The sequence below is a fragment of the Ovis aries genome, chromosome 17 (genome assembly GCF_016772045.2).
Source record: "Ovis aries strain OAR_USU_Benz2616 breed Rambouillet chromosome 17, ARS-UI_Ramb_v3.0, whole genome shotgun sequence".
In the NCBI taxonomy this organism is placed as follows: domain Eukaryota; kingdom Metazoa; phylum Chordata; class Mammalia; order Artiodactyla; family Bovidae; genus Ovis; species Ovis aries.
Window position 1 is genome coordinate 72,030,705 of NC_056070.1, and position 24,171 is coordinate 72,054,875.

General features: G+C 51.8%; 1 protein-coding gene and 1 non-coding gene across 3 annotated transcripts in view; both read left to right on the top strand.

The window, feature by feature from the left end:
- Positions 1-5,088: 5,088 nt before the first annotated feature.
- MAPK1 (mitogen-activated protein kinase 1) overlaps positions 5,089-24,171 on the top strand; it is a 59,122-nt gene continuing 40,039 nt past the window's right edge. Inside the window, exons 1-2 of one of the 2 annotated variants that reach the window (XM_042234178.1) lie at positions 5,089-5,137; positions 9,482-9,596. In XM_042234178.1, the coding sequence (XP_042090112.1) occupies positions 5,104-5,137; positions 9,482-9,596 (149 nt within the window). In that variant the 5' untranslated portion in view covers positions 5,089-5,103. Of the gene's footprint in view, positions 5,138-9,481; positions 9,597-10,099; positions 10,430-24,171 lie in introns of those variants that run through there. The other variant, XM_027956867.2, reaches the window with a different exon arrangement.
- LOC114108925 (U6 spliceosomal RNA) lies at positions 12,706-12,809 on the top strand. The gene has a single exon (XR_003585651.1). It is a non-coding gene; the product is annotated as a U6 spliceosomal RNA (small nuclear RNA).

Here is a 24,171-nt window from a genome sequence, read left to right on the forward strand (position 1 = left end):
AGTCACAGATGAGACGTAACTGGTCGTAACTATGGGCCTATCAGCCAACCTGGGAGCAACCTTGCCCAGCCTCTGCCTCGTGCTGTAAAGGGTTTCTGTGTGGACTTGCCCGCCTGTGCGTCTCCTGACACTGCCTCTTCATCCTGCTTGTCATTCTGACGGGGCCCCTGCTGGCCGCATTCTGCTCCCTGTCCTTGTTATTCATGGTGTCCTTCTGGGATTCATCTGTGTTGGGGGCGGGGGTTGGGGTGGGGCTCTGGCTTCTTGCAGAAACAGAGCTGCTGTGAACATCCTCTGTCAGGGTCCGGGTGCCCACGTACTGAGGAGTGGAACCTCCGGCTGGGACTGGCCACAGAATTTGCAGGGCCTGATACAGAGCAAAACGGGGCCCTGGGATAAATCGTCAGGAGTTTCAACACGGCAGTTGCAGAGCCTGGTACCGGGAGCTGGGCGACCATTTGGGTGCAGGACGCATCTTCACCCCCGCCGAGGGCTGCGCAGAGGGCCTGTGCCGTGCGGCGGCCCCTGGCACACGGCGTGTCCACGCTCCCCGTCCTCACCTGCGCTTGGTTCCACCAGACTCTACAACTCATCGATGTAAGGAGTATAAACCCCTGCTGTGGGCGATGGCTGCCCACCCCAGCCTTCTTGCCTGGAAATCCCATGGACGGGGCCCCTGGCAGGCTACAGTCCGTGGGTCAGAGAGTGGGACGCGGCTGAGCGCAGCCAGCAAGGCGTGAACAACAGCATTGCTCGTGGCTTTGCTGCGTTTCCTTGGTTGCGCGCGTGCTAAGGCACTGCAGGCGTGTCCGACTCTTAGCAACCGCCGTGGACTACGTGTAGCCCGCCTGGGTCCTCTGTCCGTGGGATCCTCCAGGCAGGAGTGCTGGAGTGGGTTGCCATGCCCTCCTCCCCGCCCAGGGGTTGAACTCGAGTCGTTTTCATCGCATTTCCTTGGTTACCAGAGAGAATAGGCAGACAATATGTATACGGACCACTGAGTGGCTTTTTCTGAAGAAACGGGATAGAGTTGGATTCCTGTTCTTGGCCCTAAATGGCCATGTGGGGAAGTTCTGCCATCTGACCATAACCCCTTCTGCTCAGGGGCCAGGCTACATGGCAAGGCTAAAAAGAATAGAAATGGAAAGAAATCGTTTGGAAGCTTCAGCACCAGTCTCCAATGAATATTCAGGACTGATTTCGTTTAGGATGGACTGGTTTGATCTCCTTGCAGTCCAAGGGACCCTCAAGGGTCTTCTCCAGCGCCACAGTCCAAAATTGACCAGTTCAGTTCAGTCACTCAGCCATGTCCCACTCTTTGCGACCCCATGGACTGCAACATGCCAAGCCCCCCTGTCCATCACCAATTCCCAGAGTTTACTCAAACTCATGTTCATTGAGTTGGTGATGCCATCCAACCATCTCATCCTCTGTTGTCCCCTTCTCCTCCCGCCTTCAATCTTTCCCAGCATTAGGGTCTTTTCCAGTGAGTCAGTTCTTCGCATCCAGTGGCCAAAGTATTGGCGTTTCAGCTTCGGCATCAGTCCCTCCACTGAACACCCCGGACTGATCTCCTTTAGAATGGACTGGTTGGATCTCCTTGCAGTCCAAGGGACTCTCAAGAGTCTTCTCCAACACCACAGTTCAAAAGCATCAATTCTTCGGCGCTCAGCTTTCTTTACAGTCCAACTCTCACATCCATACGTGACCACTGGGAAAACCATATAGCTTTGGCAGGATGGACCTTTGTTGGCAAAGCGATGTCTCTGCTTTTTAATGTGCTGTCTAGGTTGGTCATAGTTCCAGATTCACTGCAGATGGTGACTGCAGCCGTGAAATTAAAAGACCCTTGCTCCTTGGAAGGTAAGCCATGACCGAAATTGATATTGGGAGTCGAAAGAGATATAGTATTTCAAACAGTTTAGAAAAACATGAATGAAGTTAGAGGACCCCCAGCATCTGACGTTGAGACTTCCTTTACAGCTGCAGTGATTGAGACAGTCCGGGGGCTTCCCCAGTGGTCCAGCGGCTGACACTCTGAGCTTCCGGTGCAGGGGGAGCAAGTTCGATCCCCTGACTGGGGAACTACATGCCGCATGGCACAGCCAAAAGACAAATTTTGAATTAATACTCTGATACTGCCACAAGGGTAGACCCACAGTTCGATGGAACTAGAGAGACTCCAGAAATCAGCTATCAGAAATGTAGCCAGTTGATCTTTCGGTGGTGAGATATGCGTAGCATAACGTTTTGCCGGTCAGGACTTCCCTCGTGGCTCAGCGGTTGAGACTCCGGGCTTCTGCTGCAGGGCTACCAGTGAGGTCCCTGATCTGGGAACTGAGATCCCACATGCCTCATGGCCAAACAAGTCAGCAATCAAAGCAAAGGCCTATTTGTGGCAAGATATCTTCTGCATTCTATGTAGGTGTAGGACTCTGCCTGTGCTTTTAAGCCTTATTATGGTGCTGTTCCCCTTATCTTTATCTGGCTGTATATGCCCCCATCTGGGTCATGGGTTTCACTGTGATAAACTTTACTCTAGCTGGGCTTCTCTATTCGTTGTATTTCCAAAGATTATTCGTCTCCTGTTTTCTGCTGCTGTGTAATATGGTGAAGTTGGTTTCGCAATGACTTTTTATTCTGTGTGTATTTTTTGGCGCGTCTTGTCTTTTTTTTATCGGGGGATAAGCACTTTACAATATTGTGTTTCTGCCATAGCTCAGCATGAGTCAGCCACAGGTAGACGTATGTCCCTCCCACGTGAGCCACCCCCCTTCTCCCTCCCCACCCCACCCATCCAGGGTGTCGCAAGGCAAATCCCCACCTGCTGCCTGGTTTGCACACGGTAATGAACATGTTTCCAGGCTGCCGTCTCTGTTCGTCCCCCCCTTCTCCCACCGTGTCCACAGTCTGTCCTGGGTCGCCATCGCTGCCCTGCAAACACGTTTATCAGTCTTTCTAGGTTCCAAATGCATGTGTTAATATACAATGTCTGTCTGCTCTTTTGACCATCTTTGCTAACAACAGTAAATACTCAGAGTTTGTCCTTTGAGCTGAGATTTTCATATTTTTATACAGGGATTTTAGCTACTTAGGTGTTTTTTTTTTTAACATTTCCCTTATTTGTTAGACCTACTTTAACTTTCTGTCATCTAATTTTCTAGTATTTTGACTTTATTTTTTTTTTTAATGATTCCTTGCCATTTCTTTTCTGATTATAATGTGAGGAAAGTGTCTATTACACCTCTGGTTATAGGTCTCGATTTTTGTTGTTTGAATTACCTTCTTCCCTTTATCTCTTGTAACTTGACACGAAGAGCTACCTCATTGAAAAAGACCCTGATGCTGGGGAAGATTGAAGGCAAAAGGAGAAGGGGGTGGCAGAAGATGAGATGGTCAGATAGCATCACTGACTCATAAGCACAAACTTGAGCAAACTCCGGGAGACAGTGGAGGACAGAGGAGTCAGGATGCGGCGACTGGACCACAACAAAAGCGGCAAATAGTCGATCAGGCAGACATAAAACTTTTTACACTGAAAAAAAAAGAAATTACGCGATCTTTTACAAGAACTCTTTTCTCCGTTTTATGCAAAACGAAGGCTTAGTACCTTGCTTTTCCCTCTTTCTTCCTCTCTGGTTTCCATTGCATTAATCTGAGGTTAAAACCCCGGTTTAAAAAAAATCCTCTTTCTCAATTTTTCCCTTTTGCCGTTTGTTTGTTACCATAGCAACAACAATTACTTCAGCTCATCAGCCTCAGTCTCTACTGAGTGGTGTTTTTATTCAGTTATCTCTCCATCTTTAGCTGGTTTCGAGGCTCACTGCCAGTTCTTTTCTCTCATTTCATCATTCATGAGTTTCTGATTCATGTCCCAGTGATTTATTGTATGATTCTGAGCAATTTTTGCAGAAAAGGGAGTTAGTTGGGTCGTGTATTAGTCACAGACTCTTGTGGTTGCAAGTGACAAAACCCTACCTCAAATTGACTTCAGTTAAAAAGGAGAATAGATATTGTCTCACGCACTTGTGAAGTCCAGCCTTGGCTGAATCGTTAGACCGTGTCGTCAGGAAATTGGCTCCGTCCCTGGACCCTGCTTCCCCGTCCCAGCTTTACCCTAGAGGGTGGTTCTCAGGCTGTGGCGTGTTTGGCCCCAGTCCCATACCCCCTGCCCTGGCAACCTTGGCGGAAGGGAAGTGCCCCTTTCTAGTTGCTTCTGCAGAAGGCTGGGCTGAGTGCCATTGGCTTGGATCAGGTCTCACGCTCATCTTTTGAACCAACATCTGTGACTCTGACTGGAGATCCCTGGGTCACAAGCTTATTCCTGACTTGGGGGGTGGGGCCAAATGCTCTAAGTGTGTAGAAGGGAGAGTTCACCCCCCACAGAAAGAAAACTGGATTGTTGCTACCAGAAGGAGAAGGGGTCAATGTAGGCAGAAAACAACAGATGCCCATGTCTTCCAAGACCACAGATCTGCGCACTGTCGCCTCTAGAGGGACACTCAGGAAGACATCCAGCAAGCCCTCTAAGCAGGGGCTTAGGTCTTGGGCTTCCCTGCTGGCTCAGCTGGTAAAGAATCCGCCTGCAATGTGGGAGACCTGGGTTTGATCCCTGGGTTGGGAAGATCTCCGGAAGAAGGGAACAGCTATCCACTCAAGTATTCTGGCCTGCAGAAGTCCGTGGACTGTATGTATAGTCCATGGGGTCGCAAAGAGTCTGACGCGACTGAGCAACTTTCACTTAGGCTTGGATAGCGGCTTCCGTGGGCTCCTGGCTCTCCAGAGCCATGTTCTCAGGTTCTCAGCTCCCTGCTTCTGGAAATTTGTCGTTGTCAGTCTAGCTAGATGATTCTCCCCACCGGGCCTGGCTCGCGCCAGCCTGACTCGGCAGAGGCTGATGTGTATCTAAACCCCATCTCGGAGGGAACAGCAATTGCCAAAGGACCTGAGCAGGGCTGTCTCCTGGTCAGTGCACTTTCCCTGTCGAAGACCACAAGGGAAGCCAGACTCTCATCACAGGGTTGCTTAGCGACCACAGAACCAGGCAAGAGAAGTTCTCCGGAGAAAGTCAGTGACTTTAAAACGCCCACAGATGCTAGAAGAATGAGGAGACGACACGTTACCCGCAGAGAGACAGGTATGTGGCGAGGTTGGAGGGCAGAAAAGAGCTGAGAGCTGTCTGGTCTGTCTGGAGCACGGGGAGCGGGCAAAATCAGGGTGGAGGGCAGGCGCTGTCATACATCACTTACATCTCAGCTAAAAAGAAAATAAAACAGTGCTTTCCCAAAGTGTCAGATGCATATGAAACCACTAGGGATCTTGTTAAAATGCAGATCCTGAGTCAGTAGATCTGGGGTGGGGCCCAGGATATTGTGTTCCGAACAGACCCCCACCTGATGCTGGTCTGAAGGCCACACTTTGAGTAGCAGTGATTTCCAAAATACTGAAAAAACAGAATGTATAGGAGTTTGCAATGGGTCAGATGCAGGGAGGGGTTGGGAGTAAGGTAAGATGCATTGTGAGGAGCATCCCCAGACCTCAGCTGCAGGACCTGGGTGGTGGTAGGACCCAGAAGCCTGAGATGAGGGACAGGTCTGGGTGGGGTCGATAGTGATCAGAGATGACATATACCGAGCGGTCGAGTGGGCCTTGGAAAGCATCGCTAGAACAGAGCTAGTGGAGGTGATGGAATTCCAGTGGAGCTGTTTCAGATCCTGAAAGATGATGCTGTGAAAGTGCTGCACTCAATATGCCAGCAAATCTGAAAAACTCAGCAGTGGCCACAGGACTGGAAATGGTCAGTTTTCATTCCAATCCCAAAGAAAGGCAATGCCCAAGAATGCTCAAAGTATGGGACAATTACACTCATCTCACATGCTAGTAAAGTAATGCTCAAAATTCTCCAAGCCAGGCTTCAGCAATACGTGAACCGTGAACTTTCTGATGTTCAAGCTGGTTTTAGAAAAGGCAGAGGAACCAGAGATCAAATTGCCAACATCCCCTGGATGATCGAAAAAGCAAGAGCTTTCCAGAAAAACATCTATTTCTGCTTTATTGACTATGCCAAAGCCTTTGACTGTGTGGATCACAACAAACTGTGGGAAATTCTGAAAGAGATGGGAATACCAGACCACCTGACCTGCCTCTTGAGAAATCTGTATGCAGGTCAGGAAGCAACAGTTAGAACTGGACATGCAACAAACTGGTTCCAAATAGGAAAAGGAGTACGTCAAGGCTGTATATTGTCACCCTGCTTATTTAACTTATATGCAGAGTACATCATGAGAAACGCTGGGCTGGAAGAAGCACAAGCTGGAATCGAGATTGCCGGGAGAAATATCAATAACCTCAGATATGCAGATGACACCACCCTTATGGCAGAAAGTGAAGAGGAACTAAAAAGCCTCTTGAAGAAAGTGAAAGAGGAGAGTGAAAAAGTTGGCTTAAAGCTCAACATTCAGAAAACGAAGATCATGGCATCTGGTCCCATCACTTCATGGGAAATAGGTGGGGAAACAGTAGAAACAGTGTCAGACTTTATTTTGGGGGGCTCCAAAATCACTGCAGATGGTGACTGCAGCCATGAAATTAAAAGATGCTTACTCCTTGGAAGAAAAGTTATGACCAACCTAGATAGTATCTTCAAAAGCAGAGACATTACTTTGCTGACTAAGGTCCGTCTAGTCAAGGCTATGGTTTTTCCTGTGGTCATGTATGGATGTGAGCGTTGGACTGTGAAGAAAGCTGAGCGCCGAAGAATTGATGCTTTTGAACTGTGGTGTTGGAGAAGACTCTTGAGAGTCCCTTGGACAGCAAGGAGATCCAACCAGTCCATTCTGAAGGAGATCAACCCTGGGATTTCTTTGGCAGGAATGATGCTAAAGCTGAAGCTCCAGTACTTTGGCCACCTCATGTGAAGAGTTGACTCATTGGAAAAGACTCTGAAGCTGGGAGGGATTGGGGGCAGGAGGAGAAGGGGACGACCGAGGATGAGATGGCTGGAGGGCATCACGGACTCGATGGACGTGAGTCTGAGTGAGCTCCGGGAGTTGGTGATGGACAGGGAGGCCTGGCATGCTGCGATTCATGGGGTCGCAGAGTTGGACTCGCCTGAGCGACTGAGCTGAGCTGAGCTGAACTGATTAGGTGCCAGGAGCTTTGCATCTGTTGTCTTATTCTGTGCAATAGGGAGGTAAGTGCTGTTGTGATCTCTGTTTTAAGAGTGGGGAAACTGAGGCCAAAGTCATACAGGTAGTAAGCAGAAAAGCCAAGGTTCAAGCTCTACCTTGCGGTCTGAGTGCAGGGCTCCTGCGGGTAACCGTCGACAGTTTGGAAAACGTGGAGCCGAAGCCCCTGTAGGTTGTCTAATGGATAACCTACCCTCTCAGACTCCTGCCAACTTGTTCCCATTTTTATTTGGCATTTTATTATTACAGAGGAGACATCGGCAGAAAACCAGCTTTCAGCTTTTTAGTTTTCGGCTGTGCTTTGAAACATACAGGATCTTCGTTTCCCAGCCAGGGATCAAATCTGCGTCCCCTGCATTAGATGGTGCTCTTAACCACTGGACCACTAGGGAAGGCCCAGCTTTCAGCTTTTCAAATAGTCCTTTTTTTTTCTCTCTCTCTCTTAAATGATCAAATACTGTGTTTTTCTATCTCTGAGAATTCAGGACTTTTCCAGACTATTATTTTTTTAATTCATTAATTAACTTTTGGTTGTGCTGGGTCTTCCTGCTGTGTGAGTTTTCTCTAGGTGCTGAGAGTGGGGGTTACTCTTCCTTGCCATGTGCAGGCTTCTCATTGCAGAGGCTTCTCTTGTTGCAGAGCAGGCTCTACGGGCTTCAGCAGTTGCTGTGAATAGGCTCAGCTGCTCCACAGCGTGTGGGATCTTCCCGGACCTGGGACAGAGGGAGTGTCTTCTGCATTGGGCATTTTTTTTTTTTTTTTTTTTTTTTACTACTGAGCCACCAGGGAGGCCCCTCCAGATTATTTCTTGAAGTTGGTTTCTGTTTATTTTTCTGGATTCAGAGAACTCACTCAATTCTCCCTCTCCACCCCAGATCTTTTTAGACCGAAGGCAAAATTTCTTTCGGTATAATTTATCACGTCTAATGGATTTGCTGTCTTCTTCGGGGGTGCCTATAGCTCGACTCTCTGTGGTGTTCTCCTGTGCGTTTTCTTCTCCAGGAGCTTCATCACTTACTTTTCCTCATAGTTGTCTTCTATGTTGCTGATCGGCCCTTCTGCGTCGTTCCATATGCCTTTTACTGCTCTGACCACCACTTTTACTTTGGCTATCGTGATTTTAATTTCAGGAGACGCTCCATTTTCTCAGCCTGTTCTTTCAAACCAATGTCCTCTTTTTAATTGAGAATAAGAATGAGGTGCTTTCTAAACCTGGGTTCTGCTTCACAGGCTAAATATATTTATTGCAAAGGAGCTTTTGGCTCCAGCACTCCGTTTTCTCCTGCGCACACATTCTTTTCCTAGAGGGTTCATTTATTTTTTTTGCTTGGAGATTGTCTAGTTGAGTTTTGTTGATGCCTGGAAGTCCAGGCTCTCAAGACCACAGCGCTGGACAGTCAGGATGCAGGGTCTCCCACTCTGATTCCCCTCCAAAGAGGGCGTGGGTGGAGGTCCAGAAGCAGCGGGGAGATGGGTTTCCCCTCTTCGTCTTAGCTATTCTCGGCGTTCACTTGCTTCAAGAGTCCAACTCTTATTTTTGAACTTGTGGTGTCTGTGACTATTTCTGAGCCTCAGTGTGTTTGTCTCCTTCTCTCTAGATCTTTTTGCTCTGGTTTTCAGTGATTCTATCTTTGCGTTTTTATTTCAGCATGTCCTATGTCTGAGGTTCTTTTCATGTCTACCGATCTGGGTCTCAAGTCTCTGAATCTAATGTCTTTCTCAGTGTTTCAATGCCCTACTCCCGAACCTCTTTCAGTTCAGTTCAGTTACTCAGTCGTGTCCGACTCTTTGCGACCCCACGGACTGCAGCACACCAGGCCTCCCTGTCCATCACCAACTCCCAGAGTCTACTCAAACTCATGTCCATTGAGTCCGTGAGGCCATCTAACCATCTCATCCTCCGTCATCCCCTTCTCCTCTTGCTCTCAATCCTTCCCAGCATCAGGGTCTTTTCAAATGAGTCAGTTCTTCGCATCAGGTGGCTAAAGTACTGGAGTTTCAGCATCAGTCCTTCCAATGAACACCCAGGACTGATCTCCTTTAGGATGGACTGGCTGGATCTCCTTGGAGTCCCAGGGACTCTCAAGAGTCTTCTCCAACACCACAGTTCAAAAGCATCAATTCTTCCGCGCTCAGCTTTCTTTGTAGTCCAACTCTCACACCCATACATGACCATTGGAAAAACTGTAGCTTTGACTAGACAGACCTTTGTTGACAAAGTGATGTCTCTGCTTTTTAATATGCTGTCTAGGTTGCCCGAACCTCCTACTCTGCTTCATATTTTTTCATAACAGCATCACGACTGGCGTCTCCCGCCCAGTCTTCCTTGCGACTCATCGCTTCTTCTGTCCATCCACGTCTGTCTCCGCTGGAAGGTAACTCCGGGGAGCCTGGACCGGCAGGATCACGGTAAGGAACACCCGCTGAATGAGCCTCTGTCCGAGCAGGGGCCCCGCCCGTCCCAGACTCTCCCCTCGGCCTCCACCCCCGGGTTTTCACCCTGTCTCAGGATGCAGATATCTTTCTCGGTCTCCGTCCCTCTTCCGGTTTCTATCCGGGCGTCGAGGCCTCAAGTTCGTGTGGACCGCGCACGCGCAAAGGCCAGGTCCGGGGCACGGCTGGCTGCGGCGGGGTCGGCGCGGCCTTCGGGTCTGACGCGCGGGTCCCCAGCGCCCGGCTGTCGGCGAGCGGGGCGGGGGCGGGGCGGGGGGCGGGGTGGGGGCGCCCCGCCCCCAACTCCTCGAGCGCCCGTGGCCGCGCCCCGCCGCGCCGGCCGCCATGCCCCGCCCCCAGCGCGCCTCTTCCGCCGGCCGCGTGCCCCGCCCCCTGCACGCGGGGAGCCAATCCGCGCGCACGCCGCCCGGCCCCGCCCCGACGCCGTCCTCGGCGCGCGCCCCGCCCTCCGCCCGCCCGCCGGCCCGCCCGTCAGTCAGTCAGGCAGGCAGGCAGTCGGTCCGAGCGGCGGGTGCCTCCCCGGCTCTCCCGAGCGGCGGCCTCCCCGCTCCTTTCCGGCCAGCGGCGGCAGCTGCGGCGGCCCGGTCCCCCGGGAGGCGCGGCGTGGGCCGAGCGGCGGCCGCGGAGCGTCGAGCGCAGCGCGGCGGCGGCGGCGGCCCGGCAGCCAACATGGCGGCGGCGGCGGCGGCGGGCGCGGGCCCGGAGATGGTCCGCGGGCAGGTGTTCGACGTGGGGCCGCGCTACACCAATCTCTCGTACATCGGCGAGGGCGCCTACGGCATGGTGTGGTGAGTGTGCCCGCGACCCGCAGCCCGCCGCGCCCGCCCGGGCCTGGCGGGGCAGCCGCCGCGGCCTCGCCCGCGCCGCGGCCGGGCGCCGGCCCCGGCCCCCCGGGCTGCGCTGCCGTCTGCGCGCCGAGCGGGCCTCGGGCGGGGGGCGGAGGCCTGGGGCCTGGGCGTCGCTGGGCGCGGGCGGGGGGCTGGGGCCAGGCCCCCGAGGCGCCCCCTCCGCCCGGGGGCGCGCAGCGCGGCCGCGAATTCCTTCGGACGCTCGCCGCGGCGGGTGTGCACAGCCCCGACCTTAGCCCGTGGTCTTTTCCTCCCGTCGCCTGCGGCCTTCGTGAGGTGCCCTCCGCGACGCCGGGGGCTCTCCTGCGCAAGCTTGCGAGCGGGCGTTCGTGGTGCATTCTTTTCAGCCTCGAAACGGGTTTTAGTGCCGCGCTGCTAGCGCCTCAGGAGGATGAGCCCGCGTCGCTCTCCTGGTTCATTAGAGTAGTCATCCGGAGCTGGGCCCAATCTGACTTGCTTTTTCTTCGCGCAGCGTGAGCTCTCCTACCAGCGTTAAAGGCTGCAGACGTTTGAACCCCGATTCCTGGGCATTTTAGTGGTCTTCGTGTGTGTGTGCAGCCCTGCTCTAACGGCGTCCTCCAGAGTTACATGCAGGCTCTCGTCCCCATCCAGTGTGTCCTCAGAAACGTTCGTGAAATGGGGGTCTGGCTTTTCATTAGAACCAACCAGCTGCCGTGTTTTGTGCTGGTGAAGACTTGTGCGAGTGTAGACACCCTCACGCCTGAATCTTCTTGGGAGCGTGTCTTTTCTGTTGAACGAAGGAAGCTAGTATTTGTTGAGCGCTTCGTGGTAGGTACTGTGCCAGGTCCATTACCTCATTTTATTTGAACAGCCATCTGGAGGGAGAGAAAGGTGATGATACCCGTCAAATGAGAAAGCATTTCCCGGTGAAGCCAATTCCTGCAGCCGTGCAACCAGAGTCAGACCCGAGACCCTAGACTGAGGCCCTGTTGCCGTTGCTGCAGCGCTCTCCGTTACACCGTGCTTGTGTGTGTGTGCGCGCACGCGCGCGTTGCTCAGTCGTGTCCGACTCTGCGAGTCCATGGGCTCTGCAGCCCGCCAGGCCCCTCTGTCCCTGAGATTCTCCAGGCAAGAACAGTGGAGTGGGTTGCCATTCCGTTTTCCAGGGATCTGCCCGGCCCAGGGATCGAACCTGGGTCTCCTGCATTGCAGGTGGATTCTTGACCGTCTGAGCCCTTGCTTTCCTTAATGTAATGACTAATTTTAGGATTTTAGCTTGTTCTGCTGTTATAAACATTTCTATTTCAAAAATGTATTCAAATTTGAATGATCATAGTTTTATAAATACCATAGAGGGCAATTTTTGCCAAGTGTTAACATGTTTTCAAAAAAGATTTTCAATTAAAGTCTTCTAAGTAATCTTCAGTGTGTTCATTCTTTTTGGAAGCAAAATGCTTCACTATGTCCAACTGAAAATTAACACGAACTCAAAAGGCTTAGGAGTGAAGAGAAAATTTGGATTAGGTCAGGCTTAAAGGAAATAAGGTCCTAGATCGTAGTAGAATATACTGCCTGCAGCGTTGCTTCTGTGATACATCTCATTGCTGTTTCACTTGTTGGGAAGTTTGCTTGTGAACCCATCCCTCTGTGAGAGGTTCAGACATCTTCCAGCCCTTTAATATAACTACTAAAAATAGTTTTACGACATTTCAGTTGAAAGTTTTTTTTTTTTTAATCTGATAAGAATTTTTACTAATCTGAAGCTGATTTAGGTCTGGTAGCTTTCTATCACTGCTGTAGACTTATTTGACCTCAGTTTCTTATCAGGTGAAGCATTAAGTCTTCTTACTGTGATGTTTCTTTCTTAAGATCAAAGTACAGATACTACTGGAATTAGAATCCTGGGTCTAGATTATACCTTTTTATTTTGAGGTTAATATTTACTTAATAATTTAAGCTACATTGTACATTATTAGCCTTTAATGTTGGTTAACAATGCTGGGTTTAAGGAGGGTTTCTTGTTTGAAATGTTAGTATCTGAATAGTAATTTAGAAAAAAAACCACCCAGCTTCCAGAAAGATTTAAGGATTTTCAGGGAAAAGTTTTTTTCCTTTCATTTCCTGAATCAGTGCCTTAGGAATTTGCCTTTTCTGTGCGTCCTTTTCCTAATCCTCATGTAGAAGATACAAAGATGAAGAGTGGAGTTTGAATTGGGCCTTTAGGGGAGAGTGTGATTTTGACAGATAATAGCTGAGTGCTCGCCTTGGCAGCACATATGCTAAAACTGGAACGATGCAGAGATTAGCATGGCCCCTGCTCAAGGATGACACGCAGATTCGTGAAGTGCTCCGTATTTAAAAGAAAGAAAGAAAGATAACAGCTGAGACTGACAGTCTGAGCCGTGGAATCAGTCCTGGCGAAGCGTTCAGGCGGCAGACCATAGAAGAAGCTAGAGGCAGACCTGAGTTGGCTGTATCTGCACATTGAAGATGCACCAGTGTCTTTAAAAAGAGGCAGGCGAAAAAAATAAAATAAATAAAAAGAGGCAGGCGCATGGTCAGTTTTGGAGCGTGGAGGGGGATAGGTCAACACTGGCGGAAATTACGGGGAAAAAATGGGTGGGGAATCAGCGAGGCTATTGTGACCTTCTGGAGGTGAAGTAATATAGCAGGCGAGGACTGTGGCAGATGGCGATGAGAGCCTTTACAAAGACAGAGTCGGTAATGGGACTCTTGTCAGAAGAGTGGTGGGCTTCTGCTCATGGCAGGTGTGGGATGAAGCAAAGGATTACGAGGTCTTGAAGGGTGAGAGGCTGAGAGGGGTGGGATTGGAGTTGAGAGCGGTTTCTGAGAGCAGGCTTGGTAGTACAGCATGGCCATAGTCTTCTGGCGTGGGGGCCTGGGGGGATGGGGATGCCCTTACGAGAGGAGGAGTGCCATCAGCAGAGGAGGCTTCTTAAGGAGAAACGGCGATTCCTGGTTTGGAGTTGTTTGTGATGCAGTGGGCCGTATAAGCTGTATCCAGAAGGTGTCTTGAAAATACGAGGGAAGGAGAATCTGGAGGTGAAGCTGTCAGTGACAGTCCCAAGTGAAGGATGGATTCTCACTGAGGTCACGGTGAGGGGTGAGGGGCACGCATATGTGCTGTGTCTTTATCTTTTTAGTAAACAGCGCAGAACATTCACTAGATTCTCAAAAGCTCCATTGTCCCAGGAAGGTCAAGAAGCAGTGAGATAGGAAGACCGACAAGGGAACAAGCGAGTCCTTTTAAGAGATGAGCAGAAGAGGAGGCCTGAGGAGGTGAGGGGCATAAGGATCGGGAAACTGGAAAAAATGGTATCAAAGAGGAAAATTGAAGCTCTTTGCTTAATCGTCTGAGTAAGATAAGTGTTTCGGGTAAGTTCAGTTTGAAACACTTGTTGAATGTGACAGAGATCATGGAATCATCTCCACAGAGATACGGATTGAAGCCTCGAGAGCGGACAAGGTGAGAAAAAAGTGAGAGCTGAGCCGAAGAAATGCCTGACTTTAGGTGTCTTTAGAGGGCAAGTTTCAGAAAAGGACAGAGGGAGCGTGGTCAGAGACCAGAGGATCGTAGTGTGCCCTGTCAGAGGGGCCCGCGGAGGCCGGGGTCACTAGGGACTGCTTTGATACTATAGGGAGCGCTGTGCCGCTGGGAGAGGAGCTGCTGGATTTGTTGGCGTTCAGCTCCCCTGACAGGTGGGCTCACTCGTCTTCCCCGCCGTCCTGTGTGTGGCTGAGTTTGCTCTCCGCTGTGTCTTCTCATAAGACCGTCAGAATCAAGTGATTCCAGGCCAAGAAACAAAAGCAGAGTTGTCCCATTCCCCAACGAATTCGAGTGAAAAGTGATGATAAAATCAGGCACAACGCCAAGAGAAGATGCTGGAGAACCGCCGAGCTGGGTCTGTAGGGAGCCTCGCGTGTCAGGTGGCACGCCTGTTTATGCTGCGGCTGCGCCAAGGTCGCTTGCCTCCTAGCATGTCGCTCTGAACATCACTGCTGTCTGAACAGCTGGACCTGTTTTATAGGGAAAATGATTTTCTTTGTGTCTTTCTGCGCTAGTCCTTTGGCTTAGTAACATGTGAGACCTTAACAAACAAAAACCCCCAGGCGGTTCCAACCAAAACCCCATTGTGACCGCGCTCCTGATTGTGTAGTGCCCTGTCCTGTGGTTTTTGTGATGAAGGCCGACTAGCAGATCTCCCGTGTAGCCAACACTTTGTTGCATTTTGCTTTTTTTTTTAGCACACACTAATAAATCCTCACAACCACAGTGCAGAGGTGGTTACTGTGAATAAGTGGAAATTTGAGGCAGAGGCTAGTGAACAGGACCATGGACACCCAGCTTGCAAGTGACAGGGCCTCCCCATCTGTCTGTTCCTGTGATGCTCAACCGGAGATTCGAGTTGACAGAATCAGACAGTATTCTGACAGTAACAGCATACCTGCTGTCTGCTTTTTGCTTGTGTCATGTTTTAGCCTTTAAGAAAACCTTTCTTGCAAGGTCATTCACTAGAAAACTCCTCCTGAGCAGTGTTGCATACCAAGATTGACGTGATCCCAGCCCCGTAGTAGCTCTTCGTTCAGGCAGTGGGTGGAGTTGGGCATGATGCAGAGAACGTGCCGGGGCCGTGCAGGTGTGGCTTCACAAGCCTGGCTGGGTGTTCATGGCTGGCTGGGAGTCTGCTTTGAGGAGTGCATTCTAAGTCGAGGTAGACGCACACGCAAAGACCCGGAGGTGTGAGATCAGTGCCTCAGGTCAGGAACGCCCGGAGTGGTCTCGGAAGGCGGCGTGTCGGTTGGGCGCCATCGGGAGAAGGCTTGGAGTTGAGACACACGGTGCAGGATGCTGCCTCCGGAGCTCAGCCTTGGTTCTGCAGGTGAAGGTCACTAGAGGATGCCCCCCTGCCAGTCCCCGTCACATTTGGGCCCCTTGTCCCTCGTGCTCTCTCTGCCCGCTGCGCTTTCTCCTCGTCTGCCTGCCTGGCCAGGGTATCCGGTGCCTGTGGTTCTCACCCCTCCTCCAGCCGCGCTTTAATTGCATGTGGGCTTTGCTTTGGTTCTGGCTGTTGGGTTGGCTGGGGGCGTTGCTGACCTGGGCTGTGTGTGCGGTGGAGGCAGGAGTGCTGGGCAGCCTGCCCCGGAGGAGCGTCCTGGAGAGACTCGGGCCGCGTGTCCCCGAGAAGCCCTGGGCCCTGTTCGAGGCCTCCTTCCTCTCAGGCGCATCTCCTCCACACACCTGCACTGGTTGCCTCTGCCTCCAACAGCGCTTGGAGGAGCGCTCCCTCCTGCCCTCCCTGGAACTTGCTGGTATTAGTGCCGCCTGCTGGAGAGGCAGGGCCGGCGGGAGTGTATGTCAGCTGTAGAGAGCCAGACCTGAAGCGCATCTGGATTCAGACTCCTCGCTCTCCTCAGCTGCAGCTTCACTTCTCATGAAGGTGTCTCTTCCATGCTTTTTGAAGCTCAGAGGTGTGAGAAAACCAGCCTAGATGAGCAACAGAAGAGCCACAGTTTCTGAACGGCTTTCGGTGCGAGGATAGCAAAGTTTGATATTAAGAATGTCCCTGACAATGTGCTGCTGGTGGTTAGCTGTAACTGATAAGCCATTCCTGTGAATTTAATTTGTATGCTCTCAATTTTCAAGTATTTATAAAAAGATTCTCATGTAGAGCGTCCAGGTCGCATTTTCCAAGGAACCATCTGCAAGTATTCCTCCTCTTAATGTCGACACTCCTACTAAGTACGAAGCAACGGACTCCGCAGCAGGCACCTAGAGCTGCCTCCCAGGCATCCAGCCTGCTCTGCCTACCCGCTTGCCTGACGCTGAGATGCCCTTTCTCCCCGTTTTGCCTCTCTCTTCTCGTTCATTTCTTGGAGGTCCCATCATCGGAAAGCCACTAGGATAGACGTTGGCTGAGGTGTTTCTTGGACGCGCAGCTGTGGGGCCGGCTGTGGGTCCTTTTTCCTTCTTCCTTAGTGCTTGTGTGTTTGGCTGTGCAGAGTCTTCAGCGGCGCGGCCTGTGAACTCTTGGCTGTGGCCTGCGGGATCTAGTGACCTGGCCGAGGGCTGAGCCTGGGCCCCCTGCGCTGGGAGCAGGAGTCTCACCCACTGAGGCACAGGGGCGGCGTCCTGCCGGTTTTCTTAAGGCGGCTGCGCTGTTGGCGCCTTCCTCCCAGCAGTGCCCAGGCGGTCCGGTTTCTCCCCGTCCTCTCGGTGCTGACTTTCTGGGTTTTGACAGTTGCCCTTCTAATGTGCGTGAAGTGGGGAGCTTGTATCCGTGAGTTTTGTGCTCTTGTGTCTGGTGTGTTGTCCATCAGCACTAAATATTTGGGGGCTGAAATGGATGCGACTCAATAAAGAGTGTCTTAAGCAGTTGCTGGGATGGAAATATGAATGAAACAACACCGTTGCCTCAGAGGAACCCGTAATAAACACCGCAGGGAGCTCACAGTCGGAAGTCAGTGTGTATGCGCGTACGTGTACTTTCCCTTTGTGCCGAGGCAGCAGTGACAGCGCCCTCTCAGTGGCTGGCTGGTGTCGCCGTTGCTGGTTAGCCGCATCGGACGCCGGCAGTCAGAGAGCGCCTTGCTCGCTGTCGCAGCTGAAGTTCGCTGTGGTCCGCGTGGGCTGACCCTGGGAGATGTGGCTTACTGTCTTCCGTAGATCTTTCTTTGTTTTTAAGGGTCAGTGTAGAAGCTGGGCCTCCCTGGTGGATCAGTGAAGCATCCACTTGCCAGAGCAGGAGCTGGGGGTTCCATCCCTGGTTGGAACGATCTCCTGGAGAAGGGAATGGCAGCCCACTCCAGTACTCTTGCCTGGGAAATCCCACGGACAGAGGAGCCTGGTGGGCTATAGTCATGGGGTCACAGAGTCGGACACGACTGAGCGGCTGAACCAGCAGCGACAAGCGTGCGTGTGCACTCTGACCCTCGTAACGCAACAGGCGGCTTTGGGGGGCTTTCCCCTCCCCTCAGCTCCACAACGGGGCCTCCGACCTCTGCCTCTCAGTTGCGCTTTCCTGGGGTGGCCTTGCAGGTGAGGCTCACGGCCTCCTGAAGGGAGGAGGTGGGCACTGCCCTCAGGTCCCACTGCCACTCAGCGGGGCAGAGTGAGTCGCCAGAGGGAGGCGTGTGCCGAGAGGGTGGGAGCGGCCAGCCCTCCTCTGTGAGGAGTGGCGGTGGGGACACGGACACTTCCTCCCCCGAGGGGTTTTGGGATTGTCTCTGGAAAGCGTGCTTCTGGAGTGAGCGTGAACTGGCTTTTTCCCTTTTTAGCCATTTCTGGCCGTGCGGGGTCCCCGCTGCTGCTCAGGCTCTCCCTGTTGGCGGCGCGCTGACTGCTCACTGCGGCCGCGTCCCTCCTTGCGGAGCGCGGGCTCTGGGCGCCTCTGCAGCGTGCGGGATACCCCTGGGCCAGGGGTTGGACCTGTGTCTCCTGCGTTGGCAGGCGGTCCTTTACCACTGGGCCGCCTGGGAAGCCCTGGACTTTTTAAAACTTGTTTTAATGCGCACAGTGAAGCTGCCTAGCTGTTTCATGGTGGTCAGATTTTTTTTTAATGAGAGGCCTGTAGTTGAAGAAAAGCACTAGTCATGGGTTATTCATAATAGCAATAATAAATAGTATTTTATCTTTCAAAATGTTTTACTGAAATATACATTTAGCCAGGTGCACGTAAAAACTTTTTAGTCCAATGAGTCTTCACTAACTGGGTAATTAGTACCCGGATCAAGAAACTGAAGTGATGGCCCTCCAGAAGCCTGCTGCGTCCTTCCCTTCAGCCCCTGCTCAAGCCTTCGCCTCCCTGACTTGCAGCGTTTGCCTGGTTTTATACCTTGGTTTGCTTTACTTAACAGTTGTGAGCGTCATATTGTGTGTGTCTGTGGTTCACAGCTGATTGTTAAAGTGTCCCACTGACAGCCCAGGGAAGGACTTGCCCTGTGGCTTGGCTGTGCCCGGGAAGCTCCAGTTCTGGAAGGAAGACGTTCTTAGGTGGTCTTCACATTCCTTTCATTCCTTTCCTAAATGACCCCTACAGAGTTTTCTGTTACCATGTTTTTCTTCATTCCGTTGCTGTGGTATGAATCTGTTGCTGTGTAATAAATGCCCTGCAGCTTCGTGACTTAAAACACTAACTGTTATTCAGTCACTAAGTCATGCCCGGCTCTGCGACCCCGTGGACTGCAGCGCACGAGGCTTCTCTGTCCTTCACTAGCCCCTAGAGTTTGCTTCAGTTCATATTTATTCAGTTGGTGGTGCCATCCATTTCATTCTTTGCTGCCCTCTTCTCCTGCTCTCAATCTTTCCCAGCATCAGGGTCTTTTTCAGTGAGTCGGCTCTTCACATCAGGTGGCCAAAATGTTTAGCATCAGTCCTTCCAGTGAGCACTCAGGATTGATCTCCTTATCCTTTAGAGTGGACTGGTTTGATCTCCTTGCAGTCCAAGGTACCCTCAAGAGTCTTCTCCAACACCACAGTTTGAAAGCATCGGTTCTTCAGCCCTCACCCTTCTTTACAGCCCAACTGCCACATGTGTGCGTGACTGCTAGAAAAACCATAGCTTTGGCTACACGGACCTTTGTCAACAATTGATGTCTCTGCTTTTTAACACTCTCTGGGTTCATCATAGCTCTCCTTTCAGGGAGCAAGTGTTTTTTAATTTCGTGGCTGCAGTCACCATCCATAATGACTTCGGAAAGTAAAGTCTGTCGCTGCTTCCACAGCTTCCCCATCTGTGTCCCGTGAAGTGATGGGGCCGGATGCCGTGGTCTTCATGTTTGAATGCTGGATTTTAAGCCAGTTTTTCCACTCGGCTTTCTCACCCTCATCAAGAGGCTCTTTAGTTCCTCTTCGCTTTCTGTCAGTAAATCAGTAAATATTTATCGTACACTTCCTGTGAGTTAGGAATGGAGGAGTGGGCCTGGTGGGCAGTTCTGGCTCAGGGCCTCCCAGGGTTGCAGCCAGGATTTCAGCTGGGCTGGGGTATCTGCTTCCAGCCACACCCAGCTGACACCTTGGTGCTGCTGTGTATGGTGGGGAGAGCTGAGGGGCGCGGGCTCAGTTCCCCTGTGGAGGCCTGTCTGTCCTCCCCGCATCATGGCTGCTCAGCTCTCCCCAGAGAGCACCTTTCCGTGATCTCTCCTCGGAAGACATTCAGCGCCGCTTCCACCCTGTTTCACTTGGCAAGCAAGTCACTGTATTCCCCGGGAGGAGAACCAGTCACTTGGAGGTTAGGGAAGTCGTCTGTTACATGGACTCACCTAATGGAATTGTAGCTGACACAGCTGTATTTGACTTTTTAAACTCTCTAAAATAGAATAGAGATTTCAGTGAGATGTTGGAAACTTAATATCTGCTGCCTTGAGTGGATACCACATGGTCTTCCCTTGTGGCTCAGCTGGTAAAGAATCCGCCTGCAGTGTGGGAGACCTGGTTTCGATCCCTGGGTTGGGACGATCGCCTGGAGAAAGGAAAGGCTACCCATTCCAGTATCCTGGCCTGGAGAATTCCATGGACTGTATCGTTGAACACAGAGTTGAACACGACTGAGCGACTTTTACTGTGTTTGTAATCTATTTATAAATACTGACATCGTGGATTATTCTGATGGAGCTGTAACGTTCAGTGCTCCTGTCTCCTGTAACTATTTCATCGCAGTGTCTGTTTAACATAATGTCACTTGCCTTCAGTTCAGTGCAGCCACTCAGCTGTGCCCGACTCTTTGCGACCCCACGGACTGTGGCGTGCCGACCTCCCTGTCCATCACCAGCTCCCACAGCTTGCCGGCCGCGTGTGCATCGAGTCGGTGACACTGTCCACCCATCTCGTCCTCCGTCGTCGTCACTTGTCTTAAAATGTGCTGATGATTCTTAGGGCTCTGACTCTTCCATGTGTGAATTTATGTGGCTAAGCTTTAAAGCTGTAGTGCTTTTTATGTGAAGTGTACCACATTTTAATGCCTGCTGACTAGATCTCCAAGGCTCAGCAGAGCTATAAAACGACACAACTCTAGTAAACTACCAGCAGTGCGGCCTCACGGGCTGAGCCCACACGGTGATGCTCAGAGGGCTGCCTGGTGGCCTGCGCACCCCCGCTGGCAGGAGGGCTCTGCTTGCCCTTTGCAGCATGGGCTTCCTTTGCGCCTTCTGTCTTCGCTGTCTCATCTCCAGATAGCAGTCTGCACTCCTCACGCCCACAACCCCTGAGCTCTTTACCCAGCAGAGCCTGAAGGGAGGGGCCGTGGCCACTGGAACTGGTTCTCAGGGTTGGAACTTGTCCCTCGGTTGCACACACGCAGGTCCATAGTCCACTTACGGGCGGGATCAGTGCTCTTTGTAAAGGACACTGCACAGAGCTTCTGGCCCCTTCAGTTGGGTTGGCCAAAAGGCTCATTTGAATTTTTCCTTAATATCATATTGAAAACGCAGAGAACTTTTGGTCAGCCTAATACAGTGTGAGAGTATGGTGAGACCTCTGCATATCAAGAGCAGAGTCCTCACTCGACCGTGCTGGCGCCCTCGTCTCAGACTTGCAGCCTCCAGAACTGTGAGGAACAGGTGTCTGCGGCCTGTGAGCTGCCCAGTCTGTGAAGCAGTGTTTGCTGGTTTTAGCAGCTCACGTATAAGACAACCCCTCTGCTTTCTTTAAAGGTTTTTTTAGTTTTAGTTCTCGCATCTAGGTCTCCACTCCATTTAGAGTTGATTTCTGTCTGTGGTGTGAGGTGAGGGTCCAGCTCCATCCGGCCGCGTGTGGCTGTCCGGTCGTCCCAGCAGCCTTCCTCGAGAAGACTGTCCTTTCCCCGCTAAGCGGTCTTGCCCCTCTTGTGGAGCACCAGCTCGCCGTAGAAATGGGGGTGTTTCCAGACTCCCCTCTGCTCTGTTTCACTGGTCCGTATCTCTTTGTGCCAGCACCACACCCCACACCGACTTGGTTACTTGCTTTGCAATAAATTTTTCAGATGGGCACCGTGGTTCCTGTCACTCTGTCCTTCTTTTGCAAGATTTTCTTGGTTTTTCTGATTCCCTTGCATTTCTACATGAATTTTAGGATCAGCTTGTCAGTTCCTACAAAGAAAAGTCTGGGTTTCTGACAGAGATGGTGTTGAATCTTTACATCAACTCTGAGTGTATTGCCATCTTAACAGTATCTTGTCTCCTGATCCACGAACATGTGATATTTTCCTGTCTGTTTGAATTAAAACTTCCAGCAAAGTGTTCTAGAGTGTAAGTTTGCCTCTCGTTTGTTAAGTTTATCGCTAAGTATCTTATGTTGATGGCACTGTGAGTGGACGTGTTGGTTTTAGTTTTTTCTTTCTTCTGGCCGTGCCAAGTCTCCCTTGCTGCGAGGGCTTTCCTGTAGCTGCGGCGAGTGGAGGCTGCCCTCCAGCTGGGGTGTGCAGGCTCCTCGCTGCGGTGGCCTCTCGTTGCCGGGCACCGACTTTCTGGCCTGCGGGCTTCAGTATTTGCGGATCCCGGGTTCTGTAGGTGTGGCTTAGTTGTCCTGCGGCGTGTGGGATCTTCCCGGAACAGGGGTCGAACGCCTGTCTCCTGCGTTGGCGGGTGGCGTCTAACCACTGCACCACCAGGGAAGCCCTGGAGATGGTTTCTTAATTTCTTTTTTGGAATGTTCATTGGAAATACATACAATTGGTTTTATTGTATATTTTATAAATTAAGCTTGTATTCTTCTACTTTCTGACCTTGTTAATTAATTCTAGTGGTTTTTTAGATTGGATTCCTTAGGATTTTCTGTATATACGATTGTGTCATCTGCAGATAGAGAGAGTTTTACTTCTTTGCTGCTGTGTGCCTTTTATTTAATTTTCTTGCCTACCTTCCCCAGCCGGAGCCTCAAATACTGTGTTGAAGAGAAGGGGTGAGCCAGAGACTCTTGTTTTGTTCCTGATATTAGAGGCCTGCTAAGTGAATAGGGATTTTGTACAATGTTTCTTTTTTATTTCAAATAATAATCATTATTTAAAAGTCACATTCTTACCTTTCTCAAGGTGTGTTAGCCAGTTCTGTGGTGAAAGATATTTTTTATGTATACACACTGCCTAACTTTTTGGAAAAGATAAATGTTTCCGGCCACATCAGGTCTCAGCTGGGCTACCCTCGGGCTCCAGCTGCTGCCTGCAGGCTTGGTTGCCCTGGGGCGTGCCCGGACCCAGGGTCTGACCTGCCTGCTCGGTCCTGAAAGGCGGATTTGTCCGCTGGAGCACCAGAAGTCCTTGTGGCGAAAGAGTTTTGAAGCTCGACAAGCTGGGTTTCAGGCTCTTAACTGGAAACATCAGCTTTTGCTAATGTGTCCATCGCCGCTCCGCTGTTGGTCAGCCTAGAGCTCGCTCGCAGTGTCCCCAGCGCCTGAAGGGGGAGCCGCTTGCCCCTGCCCTTCCGGCGAGGTCTCCTGAGTGGGCTGTGCCGCCCCGCTGCTCTCGCCCTCCCGCGCTGGGCTCTTGTCTGTCAGCGGAGAGCTCGCTCTCAGGGTCCCCAGCGTCGGAAGGGGGGAGCCGCTTGCCCCTGCCCTTCCGGTGGGATTCCCTGAGTGGCTGTGCCGCCCGGCTGCTCTCGCCATCACGCGGGACTCGGCTGCTCGGCCTTGCTGTCTCAGCCCTTCAGGACTGTAGCCTGCGGTTCTGCCCTGGCCGTGTGATTGTGCCCCAGAGACTTTGGCCTCTCTGGAATCTGACGTTATAAAGCACCTCCTCTCTCACGAGCTGCCCCCACTTTGCTCACGCACACCCGGGTCTCCGAGCCTCTGGCCTTTGTTCCGGGCCCGTGGGCTCTGCTCTTGCGTGCACGCTGCTCTTGCGTGGGCTCTGCTCTTGCGTGCACGCTGCTCTTGCGTGGGCTCTGCTCTTGGTGCACGCTGTCGGGGTGACCTCACCCGCAGTCCTGTGTATCGGTGACTCTCCCTCCTCTGAAGGAAGGAGGGCGGAACCCTCAGTCCCTTCAGGCTTCTCTCTGCCCTCCCCGGGGCCTGCCCCTGGTTCTGCGCTCTCCCCCACGCTGGGCCTCACTTCCCCTGCTCTGCGGGGCCTGCCCTCAGCAAGGTTGCCGCCGTCTCACCTGCCGAACGCTCACGCGGCGCTCTGGTGGGCCCTGTTCCCGCCGCCGCTCCATGTGCCTCTGGCCCCAGCGTGGACTGTCAGCGCTCGATGGTTTAAAAGCAGGTGGTTCATGTAACTGCTCCTCACTTGTCGGACATTTGATTGCTTCAGGCTTTCACTATTTTTAACTGATGCCGCTGTAAACAATTTTATCACAAACAGGACCCCACCCTCTCAGAGCGACTTTCTTAGAGCCTACTTCTCAAAAACGGATGACCAGGTCAGAAACGGCCTTTGATTCTCGTGGTCTCTGTCCGTCTTTTCCCCGCCCACACCCCTCCCCAACCTGTCCTTGTTGATCTTTAAAAGCCCTTTGCTCTGTGTGCCCCAGCCCAGCTCCAGTTCCCTCTTGCTGTGACAACGTGGTCTTATTCTTTAATTTACATGTAATTGAATAGAAGTCAGGTAAACCTTATAGGTGCCTTGTTTTTGGATATTTGTGAGGCCAAACTTTTTTCTAAGTTTTATTCACTTAGCTGGTGTTTGAAAGTGAAAGTCGCTCAGTTGTGTCCGACTCTTTGCGACCCTGTGTCCTGTACAGTCCATGGAATTCTCCAGGCCAGAATACTGGAGTGGGTAGCCTTTCCCTTCTTC